The 22,820-nt window shown below is 49.9% G+C and overlaps 1 protein-coding gene across 1 annotated transcript; it reads right to left on the bottom strand.

Annotated features, from left to right (window-relative positions):
- Nucleotides 1-10,243: 10,243 nt before the first annotated feature.
- Nucleotides 10,244-22,652, bottom strand: LOC105942444 (insulin growth factor-like family member 3). Its single transcript, XM_012930330.2, has 3 exons — nucleotides 22,604-22,652; nucleotides 10,592-10,642; nucleotides 10,244-10,500 (listed from the first exon to the last, which is right to left on the bottom strand). The coding sequence occupies exons 1-3, from the start codon at nucleotides 22,650-22,652 to the stop codon at nucleotides 10,244-10,246; spliced, it is 357 nt and encodes a 118-aa protein (XP_012785784.2).
- Nucleotides 22,653-22,820: the final 168 nt, after the last annotated feature.

The raw sequence follows: 22,820 nt of genomic DNA, 5'->3' as shown, positions 1-22,820 counted from the left end.
TACCCCTTTATATTTGGGAGGAAAAATGACTTGGGGACCCAGAATACCCTAACTGCCTACCACCCAGTCTAACTCCTCTCACAATATGGTCCATCATAAAGTCCCCGTTTGCCCCATATTTCGCTGCCAACATATAGCTGAGATGAATGATTGACCTGTTCTGTCTTCTGTCTTTTCTTGGTTAGAGTTCTGAGTCCAGCAGTTCGATTGGGGAGATCTCCAAAGAAACCTTGAGGTATTCCTGTTGTAGGGTTTTTGAACCCCGAATACTGCAGCAACCTCAAATTCTTGTCTCGCAGGAAAGAAGAATTTTCATGCGGACACAGTTTAGTTTTAAAGTAAGATTTATTAGAAATAGTTGAGAAAGTAGACTCCCATCCTAGTGATGGGAGGGGGCCTCGAGATCCTCTGCCATAGTGGCAGGGGCAAAGGCAAGAGAGAAAAACCCATATTAATGGTGGAGAAAGCATCTTTTAAAGGTTCCCCTCAAAGATGTTTCTCCATAAACAAAGGAAATTCCTGGTTTCCATGGTACCTGGCCTTGGGACAAAAGGCCAGAAAGGTGTCACTGGCCAACTTCCTTGGTCCCTTTCTAATGATAAAGAGGCCAGTCTGAAGCCCTCCCCCTTGGCAATGGCTGGAGACAGAATTGGGTGGAGGCTTCAGGTGGGGAATAGATATGTTAATGTCACCCTTGTCTCCTGGGGGAAGCACTCCTGATAAAATATGCATTTGTCTTGGGAGAGACGTGTTCTGGTGAATCCAAGACATGGTGGGGAAAATACCCCTTTATATTTGGGAAGAAAAATGACTTGGGGACCCAGAATACCCTAACTGCCTACCACCCAGTCTAACTCCTCTCACATTCCGCCCCCCAGAAGAAGTGACCTTAACTGCTGTTAAGGGGGAACAGGGACGTCGTTCGTTCTTAACTGCTTCCCGCTGACAGAGGACGTAGTTCAAGGGCAGCAGTTAGGTACTCCTCTGGGGGCCGGTCTAAGGGTCCCCAGTAGAATGCAGAAGTCATCGGAGGTGCCTGGTGGGTTGTCTGGGCTCGAGTGTTTTTTCTTGTTGAAGTCTAGATGACAAAACAAAGACAATTATAATCTTTCCCAACCTAGTGTGTAATGGGATCAGTTGGAAACACTAATTTGAATGTTTGCATTTTAGAACTTAGATATGAGAAACATTTTGTTTAACATTGGACTTGAGCAGTTTAGCTTAAGGTTATGGATTAGATTTTTTTAGTTTGAAATAATTCCTTTTAAGCTCAAGTTTGGAAACAAACTCAGTGAACACAACACATGAAACTGAGCTATATGAAATTGTTATCTAGGTCCATTAGAACATAGAGACAATGACAAGACTAACATGTGGCAATAGGACATGAACCCATGCAGGGCATGTAAACGTTAAGTCTCCATGGAGTTATAATTTCGTCTAGCAATGACAATTCTGAATTAAGATTTAAACTTACTTGGCTTTTGAGAATACTACAGTTGCTTTATATAGAAGTGGTGGTTTAAAAAAAACAAAATTGTACTTTACCAGTTGCTGGAAACTCTAAGAGTATCAGAAGACATTGAGCCTAGAGCATAAAGCATGACACTTAAAACATTTCATTACAAGACTTATCTGGATCATAGCATAGATGGCAAGAGATTAAGTTAGTTGTGAGTTACAATAACCCAGGAGTTGATGGCAATCTAGTAAGAATTCACAAGACTTCACACATTAGGGGGCAAAGGCAAGCAATGAACTAGTCCTATAGTTGCTACAAGCCATGTTGACAATTGGAGAATGCAAGAGTCTTAAATAGACGGACAGAGAAATCCCCAATAATTTAGTAAATGAGGAAGACATGAACCCTGCCTCAGAATAGTGAGGGTGTCCTATCCGGTGAAGTCTAGTAAAAACTGAAGAGGGAGATGGCAAACATGCCGGTCGGGAGCCTGGTCAGTGCTGCAGACTGAGTAGTTACAGGCTGACTTTTCCCTAGAAAAACTTCTTTTCTGAGCTTCAGTTAAGAATCTGTCACCTATTCTGTTCTACATAGAATCTAATGGAATATACTGAAAGTTACTCCTCAAGCATGTTAAGAAGCTTGGAGATCTCTGTGGCTCTTAATCTCAGAGATTTGTTTAAATCAAAAGATCCTGTTTAGAAATTCTCATTTACGAACACTTTATGAGTCAATTGAAATAGACTACATAGCTTGCCACATAAACATGTACATGTATACCAGATAACATACATTATAAGAACAAATAGCTTTTGTAACAGTTTTTTGAAAAAATCTTTTGTGTTAAAGTTACCAGTTATTTAGAATTATATCTTGCTCTTAGTAACACTAGTTAAAGACTCTTTTAGTTGGAACCTGTAGCTTACTGTTTAGCTTTAGCGCTATCTGCAATGGATGCAATAGCATCTGTTGAAACTAGAAGATGAAGCATTCATTGTTAGAATTTTAAAATAACAAATGTAAACATCTATTTACTGTACAGGGCACATTGTGGAACCACCTGTAAGACTCACACACACACTTGTACTGTTTAGGCCTCTAGGCCTTTTTCACCAGGATAACAGCTGTAAACAATAATGCAATAAGATTATTAGACTTTAGTGAGGTTTTCTCATTTGTACCAATAGCAGTCTGTTAATATTTCATAATTATGCTGGAGCTAGCTAGCAGATTTAGTCGCCATTAAGATGAAAATAAGTTAAGAAAACATCGCTTTGACAAAGAGTCAGATTTCAATTCCATTGTACCAAAGATGAACATTTAGAATATGTTGCACACAATATGTTCAATCATACCATACATCCTTTAAGAACTTGCTGTCTTCCTGTAAGACAAAATCTCACAAATGATGCTCTTTGCAAGTTAGAACATAAATAATCGACAATGCAGGAACACAAATAATTTCACAGCTTGGTACAACTTCACAATTAAAAGACAAATTGACCAATAAACATAAGCACCAGTATATGCATTAGCAGCTTTTGAAACTTTAGCAAGCACTGCTCTAGGTGTAAACATTGTAGGCCAGATCTGATCAGAGCTGGGATGGCACTATAAACCAGTAGATAGTTAAAACTTCAAGACCAAAAAGCAACAAAAGTAGCGGAAAACATTGTAAAACACTGAGAGTTTATCACTGAAGTTAGTTCCAATAACACAGAAAAAAACTTGATTTAGCACATGAACACAGCATTAACAGTGAGATACATCATGAAACAAAAGGCGCATTGAATGAAATACTCCTAGTCTGGGGCAGAGGGAACTGCAAAGGGAAAGAATCTCAGGCTAGAAAGAGTTAATGGATTCTAAGTTCTCTCCTGGGGTGCGGGAGTCTGGGGTCTGATCCTTTGTTAACTAGCAAAATACCCATTCCTTTCTGATATCAGTGACCAAGGAGAGACAAAATGAACTTCTACCTCCTGTTAGATATCTTACAATAAAGGGTGCAGTCAGGAGACTTGACTAAAAGGCAGAACTGGGAGGAGCCAAGGTAAAAACCAGTTGTGTGCTCCACGTGGTGATGGAGCCAGCACAGCAGCATAGTTATGCAAAAAGGCCCATTCAGACTAACTCTACTCTAAAGCTCAAAGCTGGCAGCCAGGCTGTGGCATCCCTGTATTTGTGGAGGCACCTCAAGGGGTATCTCCGTTCAGCCCTCCATTCCTGTGACCATGTTAGCTCTGGGACTCCTGCCAGTACAAGTTGCACCTAGACATACTCGTAAGACGTCTCTTAAGACTCCTATAGCTCGCCCGTGGTGTCCAGGTGTGCGCTACTGAAGACCACAGAAGAAGGGAGGAAGGTGGGAGTGAAGTCAGTACACTTGACTCACGTCGCTCGACCTTCCACGCCTTGTGGGATGTGTCTCAGAACAGCATGTGCCAGGAGTGAACAATCCGCTCCTGTTCCCTGCGCCATGCTAGACCTAGGCCTCTGCCTGGTCCAATATATTCCAATGTCTTGGAGAACATACAAGTCAGAAACAGCATGTGCCAACCCCTGCGCCATGCTGCATCTGGGACTTCTGCCGGACAAATATGCTCTCCCTTGAAATTTGTTCTAACCTCAAGTTGACAAGCCTGACCTCAAACTTCGGCCTGATTCTATAAGTCTGTGTCCTTAACTAAGGCTAGGGAAGAATGTGTTGACTCTAGCTTTCTGCTCACATTAGCGACTACACTTGTTAAGAACGATCCTGGAGGAACTGTCTCTGCTGCCTGCCTCGCGAAGGGATTAAAGGTGTGACGCATTCTTCCCTCAAGTCTATCTCCATTGCTCATCTTACTGATAGAGGGGCCTAGAAAGAAGCCCTGCATGGCTTTTCCCTTTTCCCTATCACAGTCCAATTGACCTTTAGCACATACTGACCAGTAAAGCAAAACCCAAAGCCTGAATCCATAAGAAGTGAGGAGACTTAGTGAGGAAAAGCTTTTGAGGAGATCCTAACAGAAAAGGAAGCGGCGGACTTGTCAGTGTCTGGGGCAGTTTGGGAATTGAGGCACGCAGCACAGGGCTCTTGGCCTCGCCGTGGGTTGCGCCCATTCTTACTGACAACAGAGTCCCCGCGGAAGGAAGGAAACAGTGCAGATTTCAGCCCGACACCCTGACGGGCTGTCGGAGTCCGGGGTACAGTCCAGAGGCCTTTCGAAAAACATCAGGGAGTGGCCCTGACCACAATTTCTGAGGCACCCTAAGACTTCCCCACAGTCTCGCGTGACGGGCTTAGTCCGCGAAAAGGAAACTGAGTTTGAACAAAACCGACATTCCTGGAGCTGAGGAGAGAGAAAGGTAGAATCCCAGCTTCCTTAGACTGAGCGCCCAGGTACCTTTCCCATCAGGAAGGGCTTCACGGTCCTCTGCTCGCTAGAGGTCTAGGGTCAGGCAGACGGGCTTTAGGGGAACGCCAGGGAGTGCCCTGGCCAGATCTCCTATTCGTCCAAGCCTTCTCCCACATCACCAAGGGCCAACCCGCCAGGGTGGCATTTCATGGCGCCGTGCCCACTGGGCTTCTTGGGGACTGAGGTCAGCTGATGGGCTTTCAGGGGACGCCAGGGAGTGCCCTGGCCAGACCCCCTAGTCGTCCAGGCCTGCCCTCCCTGCGGCGCCGATCCACGGAAGCGAGAGGAGCCGTTTCCCAGCGCCTAGCCCACCGGGCATTTGTGGGGACCAGGGTTAGCCGTTGAGCTTTCGGGGAACACCAGGGAGTGCCCTGGCCAGGACCCCTACTTGTCCAGGCTTTCCCTGTCCTTCCTGTGGCGCAGATCCACGGGAAGCGGGCAGCAAGAAAAGATCAGAAAAGTGTCCCAGCTCCAGGGGATCAATTTAGCCAAACTCAGCAAGCCTCGCCCCTGAGTCTTAAGACCGGCGGCCGCGCTAGACACATTTACTTGGCCGTCAGGGACCCGGTGTTTCTTTTTCCAAGAGTTACTAATTGTGGAGAACTAGTGTCTCCGAAACACAGGATAGAAAGTCCGCTTTGCTCACCGTCCGACGAGATGGATGTTTGCAGGCTGGCTGGAGAAATTTCACTGGTAGGATCCGAGTCACGGCACCAAAACTGTTGTAGGGTTTTTGAACCCCGAATACTGCAGCAACCTCAAATTCTTGTCTCGCAGGAAAGAAGAATTTTCATGCGGACACAGTTTAGTTTTAAAGTAAGATTTATTAGAAATAGTTGAGAAAGTAGACTCCCATCCTAGTGATGGGAGGGGGCCTCGAGATCCTCTGCCATAGTGGCAGGGGCAAAGGCAAGAGAGAAAAACCCATATTAATGGTGGAGAAAGCATCTTTTAAAGGTTCCCCTCAAAGATGTTTCTCCATAAACAAAGGAAATTCCTGGTTTCCATGGTACCTGGCCTTGGGACAAAAGGCCAGAAAGGTGTCACTGGCCAACTTCCTTGGTCCCTTTCTAATGATAAAGAGGCCAGTCTGAAGCCCTCCCCCTTGGCAATGGCTGGAGACAGAATTGGGTGGAGGCTTCAGGTGGGGAATAGATATGTTAATGTCACCCTTGTCTCCTGGGGGAAGCACTCCTGATAAAATATGCATTTGTCTTGGGAGAGACGTGTTCTGGTGAATCCAAGACATGGTGGGGAAAATACCCCTTTATATTTGGGAAGAAAAATGACTTGGGGACCCAGAATACCCTAACTGCCTACCACCCAGTCTAACTCCTCTCACATTCCCAGACCAGATTCTTGTATGTTCCAGCAAGCACAGGGCCCGGCACAGTCCATCACCCCGATCAGCTGGTGGTTGCAATTGCTGGGTGGATTCTGTTTTTCAGTCCCAAGTTGCACTGGAACCAAAGGGTGTTGCAGTCCAGTCTGGTTCTGCCCAGCACACACTCGGCCCTTATATCAACCAGTGGGAGCTGAAGCCTAGTCGGGGCGACCCACAATAAGCCCCATCAGGCCCACCCCCTACCCTGGTTTGCCAGTATGTGTAGTAGTAGACCAGTCTGTCCCCCATCCCATTTGGCTCTTGTACTTGTCAATGGGTATTAAAGCTTAGTTCCATCTAACCAACTCAACCATCCAGCCCTCACGGATGTTGTTGAGTGCCTCTCTGTCTAGCCACCCCAGACCCTGTCCGAGTTTTCATGCCCTCCCGTGGGACTAGTGACCCAGGAAGGGGAACCCACTTCTTCCCTTCCAGGTCTCTCAGTCCCAGTTTATGCACTCTCCAGGTGGTTCTGTGATTTGACTTGACAGAATTAGTCCCCAGTGCCAGCTTTTGCCACCTGATGCTGTGGCCAAGCCCAAACAACCCTCACCCGCTCTAATTTATGCTTGCACCCACAGGAATAATCAGCCCAGCCTGGCTTTTCCCTGATCTAGTCCACATGCAGCGCACAGGTGTTGCAGCCTTGCTTAGTCTGGTTTGTCCTCATCCCAGCCCATGCTCTCCAGTGGGAGTAGCTGTCCGGCGAGGGGACCAGCCCCTTAATTCCCCTGCCAGCTCTGTCCCTCCCTTCCTGGATCTCACGCGTGCTGGTTGGGTGCTGCAGTCAAATCCAGTACAGGCAACCTCACCTTGGCATTCCATAATGTGTACTGGTTTTGTTGCAACCAAACCCGGCTCAACCCACACTCTGCTCTGGTGTTCAGATTTGCCAGTGGATGACATGAACTGACTCAGCCTGGTCTGCCCCCAACCCATGCTAAATGTGTGCCAGTGGGAAACTTTCCATGGCCTATTCTAGGCTGTTTCCTATCATGCTTCTTGCGTTTACCTGCAGGGACTGTGTCCTGCCAGAGGAGTTGCCCAGGCTCCTCCATCAGAACCTCTCCCAATGCCAGATTTTGTGCATACCAGGGGGTCCTTGAGCCAACCCTACTCAGTTCACCTCCTGTCCTAGCAGGAACAGTAGCTTTTCCCGGCTGGCTTTCACCCCATTCTGGTTCTTGTTGTTGGATGTTTCAGCCCAGCCATGGCTTGTCCATACCCACATACAGCTCACACATGGCTCAGTAGGGGGTTGAGACCCAGACTAGTCAGTCCCACATCTACCCTGGTTCTCCATGACACCAGATGGTGTTAGATCTGAACTGGCCTGGTGCATCCAATCGCAGCCCACACTAGTGCCTCGGGTGACTGCAACTGTTTCCTAGATAGAACACAGCCCCCATTCCAGCACACGCGCCCCTTGGTGGGAACCTCAACCTTGTTAGAGTGTCCAACTAGGGGAACTTGTATTTCCACAGGGTTGGTCCCAAACAACCCCATAGAGTCTACCCCCAGACCAAGTTCTCTCGCGTGCTGGATACAGTCTTGACCCTGCCAAATGTGACCACTCCACCACACCACCAAACAGTTGGGTAATGGTACCCATCACTGCCAAAGAGGCCCCCATCCATAGTATTGGTGTGGGCTGGTGTGTGACGATCAGTGATGTTCTAGGCAAACAGGCCATTTCTGTATTCCGAATTGGGTTGGTGTATCTGACTAACCGTAATTGTCTCCTGGGTACTTCCCTCCAAACCACCAGGTCTCAGTCCCCACGCATGCCTAAAACTTCTACGACCCTGTCACTGGGAATCACCCAAGATTCAGTACTCACTTACACTAAAATTGGACTTAGTCATGGGTGTCCCCAGGCAGCGAACATATCTTAAAAAACCCCAGAGCAGGTGGCCAGGCGGCCAGCAGGCAAAGCCTGGCACCACATGGTGCACTGGCCGCCCTGGGTGAGGCCGAGGACTCGTTCACTGCCTTGTGGCAGTGTCTTTGGCGTGAGCGCCCAGCATTGGGTCCGACCTGGCAGGGGCACCCCCCACAGCCGCCACACTGTGAGGAGTGGCACTTGTCCTGATATACAAATGTTAAACTACAAAACAAGCTTGGTAAGTAACAGGTTTTTCTTAAAAAAAAAAAAAAAAAGACGTTAATTAGCTTATCTCTTACGCCACCCCTCTTAGCTAAGGGTTGGGTGTGGGGTTGACAGCAGCAGCAGGGAAACAGGCATTATTGGAATTAAGTCAAAAGAACCCACGAGGAAGAGCAGGTTCGGCAGAGGGTGGAGGTAGGAGTGGAGAAAGACAAGATGGCGGACAGGATCCTATCACATGGAGGAGAAAGACATGATGGCAAGCAGAATCCCACCGTGGAGAAGAGGAGGCCACCTGGGAACATTGTGTCAGCAGGAAGTGGAGAAAAGGGCCTTGGGAACATGACATCTGCGCAAGAATTGAGGATATAGGGAAAGAAGGTTCTGAAGGGGGAGGGGAACCAAGGAAAATGGGAGGTAGAGGGGTCAGAGAGGTCCTTGGGCAAGGACAGGGACCCTCTGTGAGGCTGCAGTGGCAAGGATCCTCTGCACAGTGGGGAAAAAGAGGAACAAAGTCAAGGATGGGAGTAGATGGAATAAGGGAGAGGCAGGAGAAGATTTCAAAAGCTTAGACTTCTTGCTGTTGTGGTGAAAAGAAAATTGCCCAACTCTGTGAGGATTTTAAAGTGAAAAAGTGTCTTCCACCTGCAGTTTGACACTAACCATCCTGTCCTGACAAAAGCACCTCATGTCAAGTCCAAATGCAAAGGCAGCACCACAACTTCAGAGTTCAGATCTGAAGGGCACCTGGTTCTGGGATGGAGTGGGTCAGCAAGGGGGCGCATCTCCCACCTCGCTGAGGGCTCAGGATAGCAGGACCTTACATGGCCAGTTTGGAAGGTCCGGAGGAGGTTTGGAGGACTTTTTGGGAAAAGAGGAGATGGGCACAGAGGCTTACCTCATGGTTTATCCTACTGTGGCAGGAAAGGGCAGCACAGGTCAGTAGTCTGGAAATGGCAGCACAAGTCAGCAGTCCACAGGTCAGAAGAGGAAGGGGAAAATCTCAAATCAATTGAGGGAGCTCTTGCACCCCTTCCCGGCCAATGCATCATATGTTAGAAAACAAAACTGCGCCAAAATAGCAGGACTACTGAAATCACAATGATGGTAAAACCAGGTTTATTGAAACCTGCTCCTGGGCAAGGTTCATTGGTCTGTGAGGTAGCTGAGGTTCGCGTGCTGGTGAAGTTGCACCTGCACTAAGCCTTGCATTTGTTAAGTAGCAGTAGTGACAGGGCTTGATGTAAAGGTATATGTTGTTTTCTGATTGGTCAGCTCCACTTAAATGAGTCTAGGGTGGCTATTCTCAGCAGGAACTTTTGGCACCACCTACAGGCTTTTTGTCTGCCCCCTGGTCCTCTGGGCTAACATTTATTTTATTTGATAGCCAGACCCAGAGAAAGAGAGAAGGAGGGACACGCAGCAGGATCTTCCAACTGCTGCGTTGGCCAGAGTTGAGCTGGTCTGAAGCCAGAAGCTGCATAGCAATTCACTCACATGGGTGGAGGAGACTAAGGCTGTCTTCTCAGGCCATTATCAGGGAACTGGATTGCAACTGGAGCACCTGGGACATGAACTGGTGCCCATATGGGATGTCAGTGCAATGAGAGGAGAATTAGCCTACTACACCACTATGCTGCTCCCAGCTATTACACTTAATCTGAAGCTTACCCCTGCTGCCTTAGAGGGTGATTTCTTTTTCTCATCTCAAGGAAAATGTGTTTCCAAGGCAAAGAGAAACCAAGAAATTACCATGCACAGATCAGAAGAAAAGATCGGCTACATGAAATTAGACTGGAGTCACAGTTCCTCAAACAGTGGGGTGGACACTCTGACTCCCTTTCCATCTCCCACCCTACCCGAGTCTCACAACCTGGGTCCAGGGGTCCTCACTAGCCACAGATCCTGGAGGTGGGGGAGGAGTGGCACTGGGAATTGACACCCAGCACTTTCAGCCTCACAACGAATCTCGGACGGCCAAAAGACTCCGGACAGCAGAGTTCGAAGCAGGGCCAGTAGGGGCAGTGGGGACCACAGTGGCGGATCCGGTTGAGTGGCAGGACGGTATAGTCATCACAGCACTGCTCCAGGGGGTTGTAGACCTGGTCCCCGCATCTGGGTGCTGGCTGGCACATCCAGAGGCCAGAACCTGCCAGAGCCAGAGCTGGGTAGGCTTCAGGAAAGCCACCAAGACCAGCTCCACCCCATCCCATCTCCCTGTTCACCACACCTAGTCTCACCTGGGACTCCTTCCGAGGCAAAAGCAAGGGATGCAAGAAGCAGCACAGCAGCTGTGGGGCAGAAGGGGTGAGGGTGATGGTGAGACCAGGTGGTCCAGGCATGAGGTGGGGGGAGGGAGCTGTCCTATGGCTGCACACAGCTCAGAGTGGATCTGAGCTGACACAGGGTGTGGGTCCTGGGGTGTGGACAGGCAGGTGAGGACGTGCCCAGAGGGGAGGGAGAGGGCTCTAGGAGGAATAAGAATCAGAATCTGCAGATGGTGAGGCTGATTGTAAAGCTGTCAGAAATGCGGCGAGAGTGGTTATGAGGAGGAGGCTGAGAACTGATAGGGAAGAGAGTTAAGCCAGGGTTTTGGTGCTGATGACTTCAGCATCCTGAATGAGCACAAGTTCTAATTCCATCTGCTCCACTTCTAATCCAGCACTCTGCTAATGCACCTGAGAAAGCAGCCGAGGATGGCCAAGTGCCTGGGCCCCTGTACCCAAATAGGAGAACAGATAGAAATTCCTGGCTCCTGGCTTTGGCCCAGCCTGAGCCTGGCTGTAGGAGCCATTTGAGAGGTGAGCCAGAAAATGAAGGATCTCTCTCTATGTTCCTCTTTTCTCTTTCTTCTCTCTCTATGTAACTCTGACTTCCAAATAAACAAGCCTTTTAAAGCAAAAACAGCGTTAGTTTTCCAGCCCAGCAGTGATTAAGGCCGCAGGAACAGCCTCCCCCCACCCCCCAAGGGTTGGTGTCTCCTCACCAGGGAGGCTGAGCAGCATGGTTCTGATCTGGCCACAGGGTGCTGGGAGACAGAGCAGCTGTACCTCGGTGTGGGGACCAACTGGGCTCTGTGGTTTATATACACACCTGTGCACATCTCATGGCTAGGGAGGGCCCCTGCCAGGCATGCTGCAACACAGGCCTCAGGGGTGGGAGAGGTGGGGCTTAAGGTGTAGAACCAAGTGTGACAAGAGCCCACACATCAGTGCTTGAGAAGTGTGTGCCTGCATCAGGTCCAGCAGCTGCCGGCTTCTCAGCCCCTCCTGAGCCCCTCCCCCTGTAGCCTTCCCAGCTGAGTCTGGCCTGAGCCTTCCCTCTGGGAGATGCTCCCTGCTCCTCCCTTCTGCAGGCTCCCTCCTCTCTCCTCCCCTTCCCCCCAAGCAGCTGTGCCCAGGCTCCCCATGCTGCTCTGCCCATGGAGGTTCCCAGGGACCTGTCTGTACCCTCTGTGCCATCCCCAGACCTGCACCGTTCTCACTTTTGTGGAGTCACACTTGGAAGTTGGCTATTTAGGGACAGTGGTTCTGGAGGGTCCAGACTACAGACTCCCTGCTGGGGAGATGCTGGGGACAGTAACCAGGGAGATTTGGTAGAGGTCACAGGGCACATGGCAGACACAGCCTTCTCACTATTTGTGAGGTCCCTAGCACTGTGTCCTGCCCAGCAGGACAGTCAACGGGGTCGCAGTCACCTAGGAGAGAATGAAGGGACAAGAGACACGAAGAATGGACAGCAAGACAGTAGGTCTGATCAAGCTGTCAGTTTATTGATTTCAACTGAGGGTTTTTATATTCTTCAGTAACTAAGGCTCAGGGAAAGAGAAGCTGGGACGCAAGCCATGGTCTCAAGACCGATTGTTCTTGAGCAGCCACCATATCAACAATAGTAACCAACATATCGACAATAGCGTAGGTAATCAGTAACAAGATGTTGGTAAGTACAGCATCAATCACATTCTGAAACAGTTGCTAGGAACAATTGAAGCTAAGCGTGTGATTAGTTTCATAACTTCTTTCCCAAGCATCTAGCCAACCGGGGGTTTCCACTGTCCCATAGGTCTATATTCAAAATGGCTTCAGTGTGGCTATAGTGCACGGCTCCTGACAGCACTGCTTAACCGATTCTTCCAACTACTGTCTGACCATCACCATCACAAAATGTGACCACAGGGGGCTCGGCAGCGTGGCCTAGTGGCTAAGGTCCTCGCCTTGATCCCATATGGCCTCTGGTTCTAATCCCGGCAGCTCCACTTCCTCTGTCTCTCCTCTTCTCAGTATATCTGACTTTATAATAAAAATGGAATAAATCTTTAAAAAAAAAATGTGACCACAGGACATGGGGAGTGGGTGGTTTCCTGGTTTGTACCGTTGGCTCCCTGCCTGGGCCTGGCTGCAGGGGCTTAGGAGGGTCCCGGGTGTTGAGGCATAACTTCAGGGTGCTGTAAAGGCACATTGATGGCGTGAGGGAGCCCCTGACTCAGATCTGAGGTGCCACACTTCCTCTGCATGGTCTCAGACTCGACCCCTCTCCCATCCTGCAGCTGTGGAGGTTGGCGACCCAGGTCCCCACCTGCCCCCCTTCCTGTGCATCCCACATGGGCACTGTTGGTGGCCCGGCAGCTCCACTTCCCATCCAGCTCCCTGCTTGTGGCCTGGGAAAGCAGTCGAGGACAGCCCAAAGCCTTGGGACCCTGCTCCCGTGTGGGAGACCTGGAAGAAGCTCCTGGCTCCCGATAGACTGGGTCAGCTTTGTCTGTTGTGATCATTTTGGAGAATGAACCAATAGATGGAGATTCTCTCTTCTGACTTTCAAGTAAAAATAAACCAGCATTTAAAAGGATGAAAGAGAAGTCCCATGGGAAGCAGAGAAACTCCTAAAGGTGGAGGACCATCATCAGCCAGGCTCTTGGAGTTCATCTGTGCATCATTAACTCGTCTATGTAGGAACTCCCTGGGCCTCACTGAGGAGCGAGAGGCAGGGAGATAGACTTGGCACAGACTGAGCCTTTAATGTGTAGACTGTCCACTGCCAACATGAAGAGAGGAGGCTACTGCAGGTGCCACACACCCGTGTGCCTTGACACCAGTGGCACTGAGACTAAAGCAGGCAGGTGACTGAGCAAGAATGACAGAGCACTCGGGGAAGACCTTTGGTACCACAGGTAACACGCTGCTTGGGACCCCTGTATCCCACACCAGGTGCCTGGGCAAGGACCCCAGCTCCAGCTCCCTATTAATGTACATGTTGGGAGACAGCAGGCAATGACTCAAGGACATGGGTCCCTGCAACCACCTGGGAGATGTGACTAGAGTTTCTTTTTCTTTCTTTCTTTTTTTTTTTTTTTTATTGCAAAATCAGATATACAGAGAGAGGAGGAGAGACAGAGAGGAAGATATTGTGTCTCATGATTCACTCCCCAAGTGACTGCAACGGCCAGTGCTGTGCTGATCCAAAACCAGGAGCCAGGATCCTCCTCCAGGTCTCCCACACGGGTGCAGGGTCCCAAGGCTTTGGGCAGTCCTCAACTGCTGTCCCAGGCCACAGGCAGGGAGCTGGATGGGAAGTGGAGCTGCCGGGATCAGAACCAATGCCCATATGGGATCCTGGTGCATCCAAGGCGAAGACTTAAGCTGTTAAGCCATGGGCCCATGACTAGAGTTCCTTGCTCCTGACTTCAGCCTGGGTCAGCACTGGCTGCTGCAAGCATGTGGGAAGTGATCCAGCAGGTGGGTGTTCTTTCTGTCTCTCTGCCTTAGAAAACAATTAATGATTAATCCTAGAATCCTTTACAGCCTCCCCTCCACTGTGAAATACTCTACAATCAGTCCAATTACCATGAACAGGGTGTGCATATAGGTGAGGAGTAAACACCTTGGTCAGAGACTTGGCAGAACATGAGGGACATTTGCTGCTGAGGACAGCAAAGAAGTCCACACAGAGCTGCTCATGCCATTACCCTTAGGGAACTGGACATGCAGGACTGCACTAGGATACAACCCAGTGAGGAGGCTACGGTGAGGTCACTTAGAATGGGCACAAGCAAAATCACCGGTGGCAAAAAAAGTGGCACAGGGTTCTGGAAATCACCTTGGCCTCTCTGAGAAAATTACAGCTTCCTTTACCCTTTGTTTATCTGTGACATTGCACTGTAACCACTGGCCATTCACCCAGAAAGACCAGGAAAAAAAACAAAAGAAAGCTTGAGCGTTCCAATATTCTTTTTTTGTTTTTTAAGGTTTACTTATTCTTATTGCCAAGTCAGACATACAGAGAGGAGGAAAGATAGAGAGGAAGATCTTCCATCTGATGATTCACTCCTCAAGTGACTCCAACAGCTGGAGCTCAGCTAATCTGAAGCCAGGGGTCTGTTCCAGGTCTCCCACATGGATGCAGGATCCCAAAGCTTTGGGCTGTCCTTGACAGCTTTCCTAGGCCACAAGCAGGGAGCTGGATGGGAAGCGAGGCTGTGGGGGTTAGAACCGGCGCCCATATGGGATCCTGGTGTGTTCAAGGCGAGGACTTTAGCTGCTAGGCCACCACACTGGGCCCAGCAGTTACTCTTTCATTCCAACTCTCTGCTAATGTGCATGGGAAAGCAGTGGAGGATGGCCCAACTGTTTGGGGCCTGATACCCATGTGGGAGACCTTGAAGAAGCTCCTAGCTTTGGCCTAGCCCAGCCCTGCCTGGTGCAACCGTTTGAGGAGGGAACCAGCACATGGAAGACCTCTCTCCCTCTTTCTCTCTGTATTCCTATCCCTCTCTCCCTCCCTCACTGTGCAACTCTATTTTTTTTGTAAGATTTATTACTTTATTTGAAAACAGAGTAAGAGAGAGTGAGAAAGAGAGAGAGAAGGGTCTTATACTCACTGAATAACTCTCCAAATGGCTGTAATAAGAAAGGCTGGTCCAAGAAAGGCCAGGACACAGGATCTACTTCCGGGTCTCCTACATGGGTGCAGGGATTCAAAGACCTGGGCCATCCTCTGCTGCTTTCCCAGGTGCACTAGCAGGTGGCCGGATTATAAGTGGAGAAGCCAGAACTTGTTTCAGCACCCATAGGGATCCCGGCATTGCAGCCAGAGCTGCTCTCACTGGCTGCAGCACCAAGTGAAGTGGGTGTGCTGCACCCGGGTAGGTGGGCACTTACATGTGTGGAAAACCCAGTCCTGATGTCTGCTCTGGCCCCCATGGCATTCAGCATCAAGCAGCTGGGGTGCAGGCTCCCAGGATGCAGAACCAAATGGGGCTCCTCTTCTGTTGACGACTGTGTCTGCCAATTTGGGGAACATATGTTTGATTTTGGTTCTTCCCTTCCTTGTTGTTCCACAAGGGTTCAGGGTTCAAGAAGACTCAAGGGTTTCCAAACCTGTGAAGGGTGTGGGGCACCCACCTGCAGAATTACCCTCTGCTACTCTTCTAAGACACCCAACCCACATCCTCTTCCCACAGAGGAATTCTTGAGCACAGCAACAGGCAAATGACTATGCAGTGGAAAACCACTCTCAGGAGCAGGTTGAGTGTTTGCCTTCCTACACTCAGGGGAGCAGGTGCCTCACCCGTGTGTGCCCCACCTCCGCATCAGGCCTGGCCCCTCCACTCTGAGCCCTGGGGTGCTGCAGCTTTTTGCCCAGCTGACTTCCTGTCAGGGCTGGGATGAGGGGTCAGGTCAGGGGGCCCAGTAGTCCAGTGTCTGGGAGTCCTCCCTGCAGGGCCTTGCTGAGGGCAGGCTCTGGGGCACAGGTAGCATTCAGAAGAGCTGTCTAGTCTGCACTGCCCAGAGCAGAGGAATCCTACAACAAGAATGACCATTTCCCCAAAAACAGGGCACCAGGGCCACCCCAGGCTGCACACTGCCCATGACAGGAGCAGAATCTCGCCTGCCCCTCGCCGCCTCCCCTCTGTCTGGACTTCCTATTGCTGAGGGCACCAGCTCTGCCTCTCTCAACCTCAACTCCCATCCTGTCCCTCCCATTCTCGAGCTATTCCAAGTTCCCCAGTCTCTGGCATCACTAGAGTCATGGCAGATGGTGGATGCAAGTGTTCTATGGAATCCTACTCAGAGGTGAGCCCTGGAGAGCATCATGTTTGGGCCTCACCTTCAACTCACTTCCTCCTCTCCCCTGCAGGTAACGGTGTGTACGCTATATGGTCTGTTTTCTCCCATGAAGCCCACACAGATGTCCATGTAGACATACAGGTGTGCCTGGGGTTTGTCTTCTCACTGCTTACAAACAGATTAATATCAAGCCCAAGTCCTGAAGCAGTGGACGTTGAGTGCTGCCCAGATCTCCATTCTGGGCTACATGGGGATGTATTTCATGTGTCTCTCCAGGTGTTCCCAATATTTGTCCCTGTCCTGAGCACACTGCAGTGCATGTCTCTGTACCTGTGTCCCTGGGCCTGTGTCAGTGTCCTGTCAGCACCTGTACCTTGGAAAGTAGAGAACACACTATGCAGACAGGAAAGTCTACGTCACATGTAAGTAAACAAGTAAAAGTGCTTGATGAGTATCTTTTTTTTTAATAAAGATTTATTCATTTTATTACAGCCAGATATACACAGAGGAGAGACAGAGAGGAAGATCTTCCATCCAATGATTCACTCCCCAAGTGAGCTGCAATGGGCTGATGCGCACCGATCCGAAGCCAGGAACCTGGAACCTCTTCCTGGTCTCCCACGCCGGTGCAGTGTCCCAATGCACTGGGCCGCCCTCAACTGCTTTCTCAGGCCACAAGCAGGGAGTTGGATGGGAAGTGGAGGTGCCGGGATTAGAACCGGCGCCCATATGGGATCCCGGGGCTTTCAAGGCGAGGACTTTAGCTGCTAGGCCACGCTGCCGGGCCCTTGATGAGTATCTTGATCAGCGTAACGTGACAGTCAAGCAAGGGCAGGTCCTGGTTTCAGTTCTGAGGATATTTGTGGACTTGTGCCATTGCCAGCAGGGTGTGCACTGATTCAAACACCCACATGCGCCCACATGCTGCCCATGGCCGTGAATTCTGCAGGTGAGTGAATTGGTGCCTGGTCTCCCACCCCCTGTGCAGAGAAGAAGGTCCCAGCACAGGCTGTCTAGCAGACGCGCGCTCCCTGGCTCTCCATGTCTGAGTCCCTTGCACCTGCTCCCAACCAACATCATCTTGCTCTTCTCAAAAACGGATGCCCAAGTTAGGGATCTGGGACTTCCTGCCTCTTCTCCTCCCTCATGGTGCTCCTGGTGTGAGGAGTGTGAGGAAAAACTACCTGTTTCTTTTGCAAAACCAGATGTTTAAATGTGAGGTGAAACGAGCTAGTGTAACAGCCAGACCTCATGCTCCTGAAGGTTCTTGGGATGTGAGTGACCCAGTGGCTGAAGCTCATGGGCAGATGACAGCAACCCCACCCACGTCAGCCAGGACACACTGAGGGAGGGGCTGCCGGCTGGGCAGTGAGCAGCTTGCTGTGAACCAGCAGGGTAGTGAGCAGGGCATGGAGGCTTTTCTCTCCCTGTCTCTCTGTAACTGTTTTCCAAATAAATAAATCTTTTAAAAACGTATTTATATTTGAAAGAGAGAGTTACAGAAAGAGATGGAAGGAGATTTTCCATCTGTTGGTTCACTTCTCAAATGGCTAAAACAGCTGGAGTTGGGCTAGTTCATCTCCAGGATCCAGCAGTCTCCCAAGTGGGTGCAGGGGCCCAAGCACTTGGGCCATTTTCTGCTGCTTTCCCAGGCATGTCAGCAGGGAGCTGGATCAGAAGCAGAGCAGCCGGGACTCGAACTGGCACCCCTATGAAATGCCACTGCCAGAGACGGTGGCTTTACCTGCGCTGGCCTCAAAATAACTTTGAAGAAAGAGAATGCTGACAATTGCTTTAGAGAGGTGAAGTGAACTCAGGGGTCTGTGCTGGCCCCACACTCCCTCCCCTGGCAGCAGCAGTGGGGCTGCTGTTAAAGGCACAGAGAAGGTTGCAGGCAAGGCAGCTGTGGGTGCCTGCTGCAGTGGCCTCCTACACCACGGGAGAAGACTTTCCTGCCTGGAGCCATGAGGGCCACAACTGGGCCAAAGGGGGGCCCAGGTAGCCTGCATTTCTCACCGGCAGGAGCAGGAGGCAGGACTGTGAGTAGAGGCCGTGGCCGGTCAGTAGAACCAGGCTGAACCTGACTAGAAGTAGCATCAGGACCGTGAGAGTGACATTTAAATATGGAATCAGCACACCTCCTGCTCATGCATGAACATCAAGCCCCAGTACTTCTGCTCCCTCAGTGCTGTGTATCCAGAGCACCTGGGCGTTGGTGTGGCCTGGGAACACTGTGTTGGATCACATTCAGAAATACGTGCATCTCTAGCGATAGTCTGTATGTTTGTTTATCAATTATCTATCTATCCATCCATCCCACATAACTCTGACCACAGCCCAGTCACCATGTCAACTTCTTTTATAGATTTAAAAGGTACCCAAGTGTATTGGATGACTGGAAACATTTTCTACTCTCAGAGACACATTACTGTGACATTAAAATGGAGCCATTGTCCTCTAACCCCCAGCCTGATCCCCCAATCCTGGTTTCACAGCATCTTCCTCTGTCAACAGCTCTCTGTCCCTTTCCTCACACGCATCTCACAGACTCAGCACTGGGGAAGAGAGAGGGGAAAGGGGAGGTCGGCCCTGCTCACAGCATGGAGTTGGAGATTGCAAGGGACCTTGGGGGAAGAACTTCCAGAAATCTGCTGTGTTAGAGGGGCTGGGGGCTCAGCACAGGCCCTAGTGAGGGGCCTCTACCCTGGGAACCTCCCAGCCTGGCAGCTGAGCGCCATCACCCCGATTCTTACTGAATCTCTGAAAACTAATCATTGACTGAGGAAATCCTGTTGCTGACATGGAAGCAGCGTCAGTTTCACCACATTCTACTAGTCAGGGTCACCAGGAAGGCAGGCCAGGATTTAGGAGGAGGGCAGCAGAGTCCAATGAAAATAGAAAGAATTTCTGGCTATATTTTAAAGATTTATTTATTTGTGATTGGAAAGGTAGATATATGTATTTATGAACAGAAGGAAAGACAGTGAGAAAGATCTTCCATCCATTGCTTCACTCCCCAAGTGGCTGCAACGGTCTGAAACTGAACCAATCCCAAGCCAGGAGCCAGGAGCCTCTTCCAGGCCTCCCATGTGAGTGAAATGTCCGAAAGTTTTGAGCCATCCTCTGCTGCTTTCCAGGCCACAAGCAGGAAGCTGGATGGGAAGTGGAGTAGTCAGGACATGAACCAGTGCCCATACGGGATCCCAGTGCATGCAAGGTGAGGATATAGCCACTAGACCATTGTGCTGGGGATAACCCTGGACCCCCCACCTTTTCTAAGATTTGTTTATTTGAAAGGCAGAATTACAGAGACTGAGGGAGAGACCATGAAATATTTCATTTGCTGACTCACTCCTATTTATGAATAACCATCACTGCTGGGGCTGGGCCAGCCAGGAGCCAGGAGCTTCATCTGTTCCCGCCCCCACCCCCCATGCCAGAGGCAGGGGCCTGAGGACTTGCCCTGTCTTCCATGGACTTCCCAGTGCATTAACAGGGATCTGAATCACAAGTGGGATGCTGGCTTTACCAGTGATTTATTTGTCTGCTACACCACAATATGGATATCTTGATAATCTATATAGTTCTTAAAATATGTAGGTATATTGATTGCATAATATTGAGTTAGTTTCCTGGTTTCAGAAACTGTTCTAGGATTATGTCGATGTGCCCACACGGGAACTGATCTGAATGACAGATAGGAAGGCTACAGCCTGCAAAGCTGTTCCTGTTATTGTGAAAGTAATTTTTAAAATTAGCATTAGGTTTATAGAAATGTGAGAAGTTGCTACTATTTCTATATGGTGAACTGCTTCTAATATTAGTAATCATTTCTTACATTGTTGTAGGACATTTGTTATGTTAAACTGTCTATCAGTACTGTTACTGACTAGAGATCATAGTTCTATTAACATTCCCTCAGAGGTCCAGCATCCTCACTGTGGTTAGTGTCTTCAGCCTCCTGTGTTAGAGGAGCATCAGTTTTTCTTTTTCATGTGACTTGATACATGTAAGAAAAAGAACTAGAGAAACTTCTTCTGTCACTTCCCTCTGCAGTTACAGCATGCAGGGCTATCCAGGGCTGATCAGGGTGAGTGGGAAAAGAGACTTCATCAGGTTTCCCACATGGGTGGCAGGCACCCAGAAGTCACAACCTGTTCCCTTTGAGGGTTTGTGTTCCCAGGCAAGAGGAGCCTGCCATGGAACCAGCACCCCCACACCAGCTGTGGCTAAGCCAGGCCACACCAGCAGGTGTCCTAGTTGATGTCCCAAATCCCCACCCATCCCCAACCTCCTCTGGACTCTGATGGTTTCTCAAACTTCGTGCTAGTGTTGACCTTAGCAGCTTTAAGGAACACTGTCAAGGTGTTTTGCAGCCTGTCTCTATTGGGATTTGCAGGGTTCTCTTGGGGTTAGCCTGGGGTCCTGAGCAGTTGAGAGGAAAACCATGGAGATGAAGGGAAGGCTCTATGATGTCAAACCAGGGACACCTGTCAGGATGATTTATCTTGGTGGAGCGTGACCCTGTGACTGCTGGTGCAGTATGTCTCAGGGTTCTGTAGGGTGAAGTTGCCACCTAATGTCCCTTTCTAAACCCCACTTCTTGGACCCAGGCATCATGAGCCCCTTCCCAGGTGCAAGGAGTTTCTCTCCCTTTTGTCTCAGGGTATGGCAGCCACACCAACTGGGAGTCAGCTGCCTTGGAGAACTGTCGATTACCTTCTCAATTATTTGCCTGTTGTCTTGCCTTCCAGGAGCTTATATGATACTTGGGGCCGTCTCCAACCCACCAGGCCCACGCGCCTGCCATCACTTGTACCTGCGACAAAACAGGCTCTAGGCCAGGCGTGAGAGTTCAGGCGCCACGTGCGCGCGGGCAAAGCCAGAGCTGACGCCCCAGGCAGCAGGGCACCCACTGCGCTCTGCCAGTCGCTCCATCATTCACTAGGCGACGCAATAGCGCCCATGCGCCTGCGCGAGCTCTGCCAGAGACTCCTGCGCTGTGAGGGCCGGCGTTGGTCTCCCTTCTCGGGGCAGTGCCCTGTCGCCCCCTAGTGGTGTCCTCTGGGATGCCGGCTTGGAGCTCCATGGGGAGATGAGGTGATTCAGAGACCTTGAGTGCAGGTGGGAACGCCAAGTGCTGCCTCATTTGAGGTGCACTGTAAGCGTGCCATCACCACACGGTTGGCCGATTTTATAACAGTGTCTAAAAAATTCACGGAAAGTCGCGGTGGATCAACATTGGTGACTAACCTTCCACTTGCAAGCATCAGTATCCTACATGAACACAGGTTCTAGTTCTGTTAGCTCCCCTTCTGATGATAAAAGCTGTATAGCTTGCATTCAACTTGTAAATCTGTCTATGGAAGTGTTTGGAGGAAAGGATGGAAGGGTTCACGAGGCTTTGTTCTTCTCCGTGGAAGTTTGTCTCGAGTGGTCATTTGGAGATACTGTATATTTGTGTGCATGAGTACAAATAAATGTGGAGCTCTCAGAGATGTTTATTAAGAAAAAATTCTCAGTTGTACGAAAAGGGCTCTAATATGTTGTACAACAATGAAAGATAAGGACCAACCTTTGGGGAGTGCATTAAAGTGCCTGTGCTATCGCTCTGCCTGCAACTTGGCATCCTGTAAGAACGCCAGTTTGAGTTTGAGTTGCACTTCCCATCAAACTTGTTGGAAGGTTCTCTGTGTCTCTCCTGCTTCCCCCTGTAATTTGGCCGGTAAGTAAAGCAAATAAGCAAAATGAACATGATTAAAAACATTTTTTAAAAAAGCAGTTACATGGAGACTAAATTTAAGACTGGAACCTGTGGGAGGTAATAGGGGAGTGACATGGAGAGAGATGAATACATTCACCTGAGGGTCACTGCCCACATGTAACCATAACCGATGTCGACCTTATATCATCTAGCATTATGTATAACGTAGTGAAACTCCCTTATGACTCCCTGATTCCATATAACATGATGTCATTCAAGTTAGAGCGTTCAAGACCTCATCCTTCTCAGGGATGTGCAGTGTTCTTCTGTATGGCTGTATCACAGTGTATCTTCTTCCCTACTCGAGTTCCCACCTGCACTCAAGGTCTCTGAATCACCTCATCTCCCCATGGAGCTCCAAGCCTGGCATCCCAGAGGACACCACTAGGGGGCGACAGGGTCCTGCCCCGAGAAGGGAGACCAACGTCGGCCCTCACAGCGCAGGCGCCTCTGGCAGAGCTCGCGCAGGCGCATGGGCGCTGGGCTCTGACGTCGCCTAGTGAATGATGGAGCGACTGGCAGAGCGCAGTGGGCTCCCGGCTCCCTGGGGCGTCAGCTGTGGCGGTGCCCGCGCCCACGTGGAGCCTGAACTCTCACGCCCGGTCTAGCGCCTGTTTTGTCGCAGGTACAAGTGATGGCAGG

Source organism: Ochotona princeps, chromosome 16, assembly GCF_030435755.1.
Source record: "Ochotona princeps isolate mOchPri1 chromosome 16, mOchPri1.hap1, whole genome shotgun sequence".
Lineage (NCBI taxonomy): Eukaryota > Metazoa > Chordata > Mammalia > Lagomorpha > Ochotonidae > Ochotona > Ochotona princeps.
The sequence above is the reverse complement of the archived record's forward strand: the minus strand, read 5'-3'. Positions and strand labels throughout refer to the sequence as shown.

Coding starts and splice junctions, on each gene's coding strand:
- LOC105942444 (XM_012930330.2), bottom strand. CDS start 22,652: ATGCGCCTGCGCGAGCTCTGCCAGAGGCGCCTGCGCTGTGAGGGCCGA. Junction 10,643..22,603: donor CCTGCGCTGTGAGGGCCGAC/GTTGGTCTCCCT, acceptor TCTGCCCCACAG/CTGCTGTGCTGCTTCTTGCA. Junction 10,501..10,591: donor TGCCTCGGAAGGAGTCCCAG/GTGAGACTAGGT, acceptor TGGCTCTGGCAG/GTTCTGGCCTCTGGATGTGC.